Source organism: Coenobita brevimanus, unplaced genomic scaffold, assembly GCF_032717465.1.
Source record: "Coenobita brevimanus isolate Jiangsu-jjx unplaced genomic scaffold, ASM3271746v2 jjx.HiC_scaffold_2539, whole genome shotgun sequence".
NCBI classification, from domain to species: domain Eukaryota; kingdom Metazoa; phylum Arthropoda; class Malacostraca; order Decapoda; family Coenobitidae; genus Coenobita; species Coenobita brevimanus.
Genome location: NW_027643478.1, coordinates 117,898 through 128,368, shown reverse-complemented (window position 1 = coordinate 128,368; position 10,471 = coordinate 117,898). Strand labels below are relative to the sequence as shown.

The window sequence follows — 10,471 nt, the reverse complement described above, 5'->3', positions numbered from 1 at the left end:
TAGGGCAAAATGCTCTGCTCTTAGGACCTCGTTGCTGATGTCCTCTCTGATTATTGAAGCTATGATGGCGAGCAGTTCATTTTGGATATCGTGGTGCGTATATTTAGCATTGCCAGGACCACCACTCAGTTTCTTTTTGACAATGTCATCATACCTGGAAATCAGGTCCAGCAGTTACAGGAAGTTACCTTTGTTGCCAGAATCAGTGTCTTCCTTGTGACCTCTTTGGGCAACATTTTGGCAGGCTGTGTAGAGCAGTAAGTGTATTACTGCTCTAATGTAATGTCTGTTTTCCTTTACAGTTTTTTCATGGTTGGTATTAAAAGCATGTATGATCCTAGAACCTGTTGTTTTCTGCATCTTAAACTCTGCCCAAGCTTGCATAGAAAACTTGTGTCCTGCTGAACTATCATGAGACTTCAGAGATGAGGTTGCCTTCTTCCAGTTCCGAAAGCCGTCATGGGTGAAGGACTTCTCACATTTACTTAAGTGTACATGACCGAAATGACGACATGCAAAGCAGAATGCAGCATCTAGGGTCGTGGAGTACTCCAGCCACGAATGATGATCACGCCAGTTCTTGTTGAATGACCTTGACTGGCCACTGTATTCTGTGGCTGGGTATCTCTTCAAGTCTGGAGAGGTGGGACCACTATCTGGAAGCTGGCTCAGGTCCTTGGGTCCAGGTAGTAGTTTCTCACCATGGGTGTGAGAAGTGCCCTCTTGTGGCTGGGGTTCTGCACTAGCCTCACCTAGTAAGGCTGCAGACTCACAATCACGATCACCACTGTCCAGGTCCTCATTAACAGCAGGTGTGTCTGTAGGAGGATCATCATCTCGCAGCCTCTTCTTGGGAATCTTGGGTAACAGGTAGCGTTCCATGATCAACCCGGCCTATGTGATCAAATATGATAAACCACCATCAGTTACTTTCATAAACAGGGAAAACAGCATAAACAAGCACACAGATCACAGAAGCATAAAACTGCCTATTAGCATTACAACAGACCAGATATTTTCACACTATTTTATTCTTCCTTCCACAGCTTCTTATAATCTTATAGTAGCCTATATACATTTTTAAGTAGAAAAAAATCAACTTACACCATACCTGTAAATCAGTGCAAGACAAAAACCACAACTAATAAGCTCAGCTGCTCAGTAATTCAGTGTCTACTGCACTAAGCAATTAACAGCCAACAGACTCGGAGATCTACACACAACCGCGTTGCGTGGTAGACTGGTCTGGTAGCTGACAGGAATCGAACAGGAATGGCTCATCGTGCACTCGATTCGTTAATGCTGGGCTAGGCTAGGAGCCTAGGACCATGTAGGCCCTATAGCAGTGTGAATCCTTTACTTCATTTTAATCAAATATATTCAAATTTATTAACTTCCTGCCTCGAATTATGACATTATCGACATTCAATTATATTTCTGAAGACGAGATAATAATCGTACAGTCGTAATACACTAAAAGAATGGCTAATGTAGTTTAATAAAATAATGCTGTATTTTACTTTCACTTATCATTTTCATTATAGGATATGTAAACTAACCATCTGAATTACAAGAATTTCATAGAATATATTATAACATAAGTTACCCTTAGTATTAGAACTAGGCTGGAAGTTTTCCTTAAAAGTTGAGTCAACTGATAAATTTTCCGTAATTTCCGTGAAATTACTATCATTCAGAATCTGCTAAATGCTAACAGCTAAAAATAATAATCACGATTTAATCTATTGTCTTGAATCTTTTCCTAAACTTATAACACTTCGTTTCGTCAACTTTTGTGTATTATTTGTAAATAGTAATACAAAATTGAAAGTTCAAATAAGGGACGTTCTGCCTAAATTCGCCTTTGGAATCTGGCAATATTGGGGGGGCTGATGGGGGGGCTTGGCTCATTATTGGGGGGGCTTCAGCCCCCCCTTGGCGCCGCCACTGCTGTCATGTAGTAACTTTTTCACTTCCATGCTCACTTCCCTGTTTCTTTTCACTGCTTTCAAAGAACCAGCAACCTTTCTTCCCTGCTGTACCCTTTCAAGCACTTCACCCTCCAAACCTCCATCCTTACTCATCACAAAAGTAAAGTTGTGGTATTCGAGGGGAATGAAGTCACAGAGTGTGCAGTGAGGTTAGTTGGTGAGGATACGGAGAATGTGAGTGCATTCAAGTACAGTACTTGGGTAGTGTGATGAGTAAGGATGGAACTTTGGGGGATGAAGTGAGTGAAAGGGTACAGCAGGGAAGGAAGGTTGTTTGTGCACTGAAAGCAATGATGAGAAATAGTGAGGTGAGTATGGAAGTTAAGAAGTCACTGCATGATAGTATTGTGATCCCTACCCTGACGTATGGAAGCGAGGCGTGGACCTTGCAAGAGGGGAACAAGTCAAGAGTGAGAGCAGTGGAAATGAGTTACTTGAGAGGAGCATGTGGAGTGACGTGGAGGGACAGGTTGACGAATGAAGAAGTGAAGGAACGTTGTGGGGTGGATGTGAATGTGGTTGAGAAGATTAGGAGAAATGCACTGAGGTGGTTTGGACATGTGAAGAGAATGGAGAATGAAAGACTAAATAAGAGGGTGTATGTAGGTGAGGTGGAGGAAGGGAGAGGGAGGGGTAGACCGAGGATGAGGTGGAGGGATGGAGTTGAGAGGTATAAGAGGGAGGGGGGGGGTGAGTTGGGAGGAGGGTAGTCAAATGGTGGGTGACAGAGCGACTTGGAGGCGTTTTCTCTGCGGCCACCCTTTTGCGGGATTAGGGCGTCGGGCTATAGATAGATAGATAGATGTTAAGCATTTGGGTTTACATACCAACATAGGAACTAGACGAGGCCCATGTTCACGATATAACCATCTCAGTGTAAGATGTCGTTACAGTAGGTCTTGATTTCACTGTGTCGATGAGGTGAAAGAGAGAGAGATTGTCCAGGTGCTTGAGGGTGCGAAAGTGGATGTATGTGGAATAACTGAAACAAAATGGAGAGGAGAAAGTGTGAGAGAATGGGAGTATGGATGGGGTATATGTGCAGGAGTAGATGAGAATGAGAGGGCAAAGGAAGGAGTATGTATAGTTGTGAGTAAAAGATGGAAGAAGAGCATAAGACAGTATGGATCAGTTGGATCAAGGATTGTGTGGGTAAAGTTGAAAGTTGGAATACAAATGTGGGCGATTGTGTGTGTGTATGCGCCAACGCAAGATCGTGCTAGAAGAGTGAGAGAAGAGTTCTGGACAAATGTGGAAGTGTGCATGGAAAAGTTTGGAAGGAATGAGAGAGTGTTTTTGATTTGTGATATGAATGGTAAAGTTGGTAATGTGAAGGTGGATGGAATAGTTGGTGAGTGGGGTGTGCCTGCTGAGATAGATGAGAATGGCAGTGTGTTAGTGGACATTTGTGCTGGGAGGGGGCTGGTGATAGCCAATACGCTCTTCAGGCATAAAATGATCCACAGGTATACATGGCGAGTGATGAGAAGGGTGGGTGGTGAACTGAATGAAAGGAAGGCAATGATTGATTATGTGTGTGTGGATGAAAGGATGCGAAGATGTGTAAAGGATGCAAGAGTGTATAGAGGTTGGGGGAGTGGACTTTCTGACCACTACTTGGTGGTGGCCAGAATTAGGATGCAAGTAAGATGGAGGAATAGAAGAAGGGAAAGACGAGAGGAAGGAGTAGTTGCAAGGAGAGTGGAGAGGTTACAAGAGGATGAGAAAAAGGCAGAGTATAAGAGAGAAGTGGAGGAACGATTGGGCAAATTTGAATTGGAGCAGATGGGAGACGTGGAAGGTGTGTGTAAGATATTTACAGAAGAAATATGTGCAGCATGTGATGTGGTGTGTGGAAGGAAGAGAAGACGGAGGGGGGTGCAAGGAACGGCGTGGTGGACTGAAGAGGTGAAACAGGCTGTGGCACAAAAGAAGAAAGCATACAATGAATGGATGAGAAATAGGGGCGTGGAAGAAGTTGAGAAGCGGAAGAGAGAGTTATATGTGGAAAGAAAGAGAGAGGTGAAAAGATTAGTAAGAGAGAGTAAGAAGAGAGTGGATGAGGAATTTGGAAGGAATTTGAGTGTAAAGTGGAGGGACTGTAAGAAAATGTTCTGGAGAGAAGTGAAAAGAGTAAGAGAGGGTGGAAGTGAAGTTAGCAGGGGAGTGAAAGATAAAAATGGTAGATTACTAGTGGAGAAGGGAGAAAAAGTGAGCAGATGGAGAGAACACTTTAAGGAATTGTTGAACGTAGAGGATGGAAGTAATGCAAGTATAACTGGCTGGCGAATTGCTGGGAGAAGGAGGGAGGTGAGAAGACAGGAAGAAATCAGTAGGATAGAAGTTGTGGAAGCAATGAAGAAAGTTAAATCAGGGAAAGCCCCAGGAATTGATGGAGTGTGTGGTGAAATGCTGAAGCATGGGGGAGAGATAGTAGTAGAATGGATGTGGAAGATATGCAGATTGGCCTGGGAGGAAGGTAGAGTCCCGGAGGATTGGAAGTCAGGTATAATTATTCCCTTGTACAAAGGAAAAGGGGAAAAAGAAGTGTGTGGTAATCATAGGGGCATTTGTCTTCTTAGTATAATAGGAAAAGTGTATGGTAGGATACTTATAGACAGAGTTAGAGAAAGAACAGAGAAATTAGTTGGAGAAGAACAGGGAGGCTTTAGGAAGGGAAGAGGTTGTGTAGATTAGATATTCTTAGATCTTTAGTGGAAAAGTTTCTAGAGAAGGGAAAGAAGTTGTATGCAGCTTTCATGGATTTGGAAAAAGCATATGACAGGGTGGATAGACAAGGATTGTGGAAAGTGTTAAGAATATATGGAGTAGATGGGAAGTTGTTGAATGCTGTGAAGAGTATGTACGATGGTGCGAAGGCTGCAGTGCGTGTGGATGGTGAACTAAGTGAATTTTTCTCTTTGAAAGTTGGTTTGAAACAGGGATGTGTCATGTCTCCATGATTGTTCAATCTGTACATGGATGGGGTAATAAAAGATGTACAAGGTAGGGTAGTGGATGTTGGAGTGGCCCTGGTGAGAGAAGATAGTGTTTGGAAACTCCCTGTACTGTTGTTTGCAGATGATACTGTGTTGTTGAGTGAAGAGGAAGGGGAGCTGCAAGGCTTGGTGAATGAGTTTGAGAGAGTGTGTAAGAAACGGAACCTAAAGGTGAATGTAGGGAAGAGTAAAGTGATGGTCTTTGAGAGAGGTGAAGTTAGTGAATGTATAGCGAGGTTGGATGGTGAGGAATTGGAAAATGTGAGTACTGTACGTTGAAGTATTTGGGCAGTGTGATGAGTAAGGATCGAGGTTTGGAGGGTGAAGTGCTTGAAAGGGTACAGCAGGGAAGAAAGGTTGCTGGTTCCTTGAAAGCAGTGATAAGAAACAGGGAAGTGAGCATGGAAGTGAAAAAGTTATTACATGACAGTATTGTGATACCAACTCTAACGTACGGAAGTAAAGCTTGGACATTGTTGGAAGGACACAAGTCAAGAGTGAGAGCAGTGGAAATGAGTTATTTAAGAGGAGCCTGTGGAGTCACGTGGAGAGACAGGCTGACGAATGAGGATATAAAGGAGCGTTGTGGTGTGGATGTGGATGTGATAGGAAGCGTTATGAGGAACACACTGAGGTGGTTTGGCCATGTGGAGAGGATGGAGGGTGAAAGACTGACGAAGAGAGTGTATGTGAGTGAGGCGGAGGGGGGAAGAGGGAGGGGGAGGCCGACAATGAGATTGAGGGATGGGGTGGAGAGGTATATGAGAGAGGGGGGTGTGAGTTGGGAGCAGGGCAGTGAAATGGCGGGGGACAGGGCGACTTGGAGGCGATTTGTTTGTGGCCACCCCAAACGGGATTGAGGCGTCTGGCAATAGATAGATAGATAACTATTCATATGGAAGAATACGATTCTGGTCGGACTTAATTCGTTCTATTATGGCACTTCCCACAATTTCACTGTGTGGGTACAGTATCTTTTATAAGTTACAGTAGGTTTCTTTTGTGTGGATAATAATGACGTAAAAAAAATAAGAGGAATGGGGAGACTGTATTAGAACACACACACACACACACACACACACACACACACACACACGCACAAAACCACGTCCACCTCTTGTGAAGCTTGACTTTGAAAGGACCGCCCAACAAAAGACTGCAATGCTTAAACCAATTTGTTTTAGTCCAGTCTTACCTAACCTATCCATATTTGCTGGAAGTGAACCCTGCCTAACCTCGAATGACCTAATCCAACCTAAATTAACCTTATCTAATCTAACTTAACCTCACCTAACCCAGTCTAATTGTATTTAACCTCACAATCTCACGTAACCTTCCCATACCTAACCTAACTAATTCTGACGCAGCCTAACGGCATCTAACCCTTCCTAATCCTACCCAGTCTCACTTAACCCTACCATACCCGACCTAACGAAACCCACTTAAGCCTCAAATGACCAAATCCAACCGAAACCTAACCCAGGCTAACCCAACCCAATAGAACCCAACCCAAAATATATCAAAACCGAGCTATTCTAAAGCAATCTAACCTAATCCGTCTATATCTAGTCGATCTGAACCCAACCCAACCAAAAATTATCTAATCAGACCAAACCCTGCCCAAAGTGACCTAACCTAACTTTCGGTCGCCCATAAAATCGCTATATTAGAAATTATGCTCTCTGAAAGTCTACGGGTGTAACAGTCCAAGTTTCGCCGGTTCTGTGTACAAGTAGAAGATGGTGTGTGTGTGTCTGTCTATGTGTGTGTGTATCTGTGTGTGTGTGTCTGTGTCTGTGTCTGTGTGTGTTTACGGTGTGTGAGTTGTGTTCTGTAAAGAAAAATTTATACTCTGTCTTTCTCTCTCTCTCTCTCTCTCTCTCTCTCTCTCTCTCTCTCTCTCTCTCTATATATATGTATCTTTACTCCAGTTCAGTTTAGAAGTGCATGTGTAAGTCTGTGTCTGACCTTTTACCATATATGTCTGTTTGATTCGCAACGGCTACAATATATCATCTTGCCTGGTCATTACCTACAGCCTCGTATCTGCTTAATAAACCGTGAAATATTTAATTTGCGAACCGTGGCAGGGATACGAGAGATAAAGAGGTAGGATAAGAGAAAAAGAGCAGAGAGTAAAACCAAAAAAAAACAGAGTATGAGATAAAGAGAGCAAATGACTGAAACAAAACGCAGAATGGCATGAATGGGGCCAGAAAAAGTGAAAAAAAGAAGAACGTAAAAAGAACACAGGATAACAGTAATATACGGCTTGGATAGGTAGCTCTGAGGTCTGATTAGGACTATGAGGAGTGCAAGTATAAGCAGACGAGACTACGTGGTTCAGAGGCTGATGAAGGCTATGAGAAGACCATGCATGATTTGAGAGAGTTGTCATCGTATAATCAGAGAGGACGTGTACGACTCCCAATATCGTGTGTGTAATCATCAGTAAAAAGCCTTGCACGAGGGTGGTCGGAATCTAAAAACATGCTCTTGACACATCACTAATAAGAGGAGTGTAATAGATAATAAACACCGTTGCACGAGAGACAGGTGGGAGGCTTTGAAAAACATACCATCAACAGATTACCAATAGGAGGTGTGTAATAGACACCCATGTAACAGACACGAGAGTACACCCTTGCCTGAGAGATGGGGATCTGTAAACACACCAGTGATGTTACCAATTGGAAGAGTGTAATAGACAGTAAACATCTTTACTTGAGAGGAGGCGGAAAGCTTTAGAAACATTCCAGTGATATATTAACCTCCATATTAAAGAAAGCACTGAGATATCTATTAACACTTGCCATAAAAGACTGAACCTGAGTCTGTTATCTCGCAGCCACATACGAAAAGACATAAAACAAGGCATATCCAATGATTTTGAGTACAGCAACGTCTCTTCAAGCTTATTCTTACTTCAGACGATTTTATTCAACTTGGCAACGTATCTGCTAATGAAACTTGGGCAGGATATCTGGTAAACAAGGTGTATCTACTGCAGTTTTTCTAATTCCAGTATTTTCCACGACGCTCTTATATAATCGTCCACAGAGGGAAATAAACTGAAAACATTTGCTGTATTCATGAAGAAGCAGTCGTATCTATAAAAGGAACTGTTCTTAAGCAGTTCACCTTTAGTCACACGAGACATACAAGCATATAAAGCTGCAGTAACACAAAGTACAAAGAAAATATATAAAACAGACGAAAAACGGAGCAACAGTTACAGAAAACACATGGAGCACGAAGCGCGCGCGCGCGCGCACACACACACACACACACACAAAACCACGTCCACCTCGTGTGATACTTGACTTTGGATGGACCGACCAACAAAAAACCGCAATGCATAAACCACTAAAGCCCTCACTCCCGTACAACAATTACGCCAAGAGAGCTTAATGCAAATTGCCTCCCTCACCTCCCCCAACTTATCAACCTACTATACAGACGGCTCTGTGAATAACAATAAAGCAGGTGCGGCAGTCGTATGCCGAGAATACTCATTTGGCCTGCGTGTATCAGATGGAGCCTCTACACTCCAGACTGAATTAATTGCAATTCTTACCGCCATGGATGATGCCCTAGACATCAACCCAACATCCCATACAATCATCCATACAGACTCCGCCAGCGCAATACAAACGCTAAGAAAACAGGAGCCGTCTGATAACACTCATTTAATTACTGACATAATTGCCACCGTGCAAGAAATACGAGATGCTGGCGGAAGTATAACAATTAATTGGATACCCAGCCATGTAGGTATCAAAGGGAATGAATTGGCAGACCAACTAGCCAAAGAAGCCACGCAATATTCACACGTTCAGGTTGACATAACACCGAGCCTCACTCAGATCAAAAGAACAATTAAAATGCAGGCAGCAACAATCAACCGCTCAGAACACGAGCATCAAGTCCAGGCGGGCTCCCCTTCTGCAATATGGTATGCTGCCACGACAAAATATGAGCCAATAACTGCTGTTAACAAATTCAAAAGCAGAACACTTAAAAATATACGACGCCTCCGCCTGGGATATAAGTGTAAAGCTCATATACTCACAAATGAGGCACAACCCAGCACGTGTGAAAACTGCAACACTGATACCCCATTCCCGTTTCTCCACTATATTCTCAGCTGCCGAAACACCAATAAATTTAACAGACCTGTCAATCTCCCCAACCCAGATACACCCCGCATAAATACGGCAGCCAGCCCCGAGGAGACACTTAAACAAGCAGCTGCTGCAGTGATTGCTAATACACCCATAACAACCCTAGCAAACATCACTGCACACTTCCCCCCACCCTTTTAAAATCACTCAGTCAGGCAGCCACAACCATCTCAGTCACCATGCCCCCTTCCATACGGTTCAGGTACCGTTAATCCCCGCTAATCCCCGCGCCTAACGGTCACCTGGTCACCTGTTCCATTATACCCTCCCACTCTAAAATCACTCGTGTGTTTGTGCCTGCATGCGCGGATGTTTTTATACATCAACGTGTGCAGGCATATGATGCACCTGTGAGCTATATTATTTAATATTAAAAAAAAAAAAAGACCATACAAAACCACCACGGTGGTTTCTTCCCCCTCAAATACAGCCCACACAACCAACTAAGAAATCCAGTCAAAAATCCAGTGACTGGGCTAATGTAAGGCCCGGCCCTCCCTATAGGGGAGGAAATCGTCAACGAACGAACGCATAAACCACTTTGACAATGCAGTAAATTTAGGCGTTTCGACAGGGACCAAGACTTTTACGCGAGAGTGAAATAGGGAGAGAAAGACTGAAGCCAAGACGTAGGTCACAGAATCAGATGGGAGTAGAGGGTTGTGTTTATATGGTTTTCTGTGCCCTGTTTGTGTATGCGTGATCGACTCCTTATATTTTAAACTTCACTCATCTTCCTCGTCGTCGTCGTCGTCGTGTCTCTCCTCCTGCTCCTCCTCATCATCATCATCATCATCATCATCATCATCATCATCCGAACCTCCTTTCCCACCCAAGGGCAGGGTGAGGTGTAGCAATGTCCAGACAGCACAGAATTGCCCAAGGTATTCTGTTGAAGGCATACATGTTTTTATGCTCTCGAGTTCCTTTTTCTTTTTCTTTTTTTCCACAGTGTTGTAGTTCTCGTTGGCTGTTTTGTGTTTGGTTTTTGTGCTCTCTCTCTCTCTCTCCTCTTTGGGGTGTTTATGCTCCTCTCCTGAACAGCTGTCTTCCTGAACTAAATCAAACAGAAAGGTAACGAATTCTCTCCCATCCATGAAACTGAAACCAAACAATATTTCCCCATACATTTCAGCGTGTATGATAGTTCTGAGTAGCCAAAATATATGTTTATGCTAAAAAAAAAGTTAAAATATAATATATTTCTTGAAATGTGAGGTGCATAGTTATGTCACAGCTCTGTCTTCTGTTCAGTTGTTAAAATTTAAACAGAAAGTGTTGTATTTCACAGCTCTTC

General features: G+C 43.2%; 1 protein-coding gene across 1 annotated transcript; it reads left to right on the top strand.

Annotated features, from left to right (window-relative positions):
• Positions 1–8,571: 8,571 nt before the first annotated feature.
• Positions 8,572–9,315, top strand: LOC145389836 (uncharacterized). Its single transcript, XM_080264972.1, has one exon. It carries the CDS (start codon positions 8,572–8,574, stop codon positions 9,313–9,315), a length of 744 nt encoding a protein of 247 aa, XP_080121098.1.
• Positions 9,316–10,471: the final 1,156 nt, after the last annotated feature.

Coding starts and splice junctions, on each gene's coding strand:
- LOC145389836 (XM_080264972.1), top strand. CDS start 8,572: ATGGATGATGCCCTAGACATCAACCCAACATCCCATACAATCATCCAT.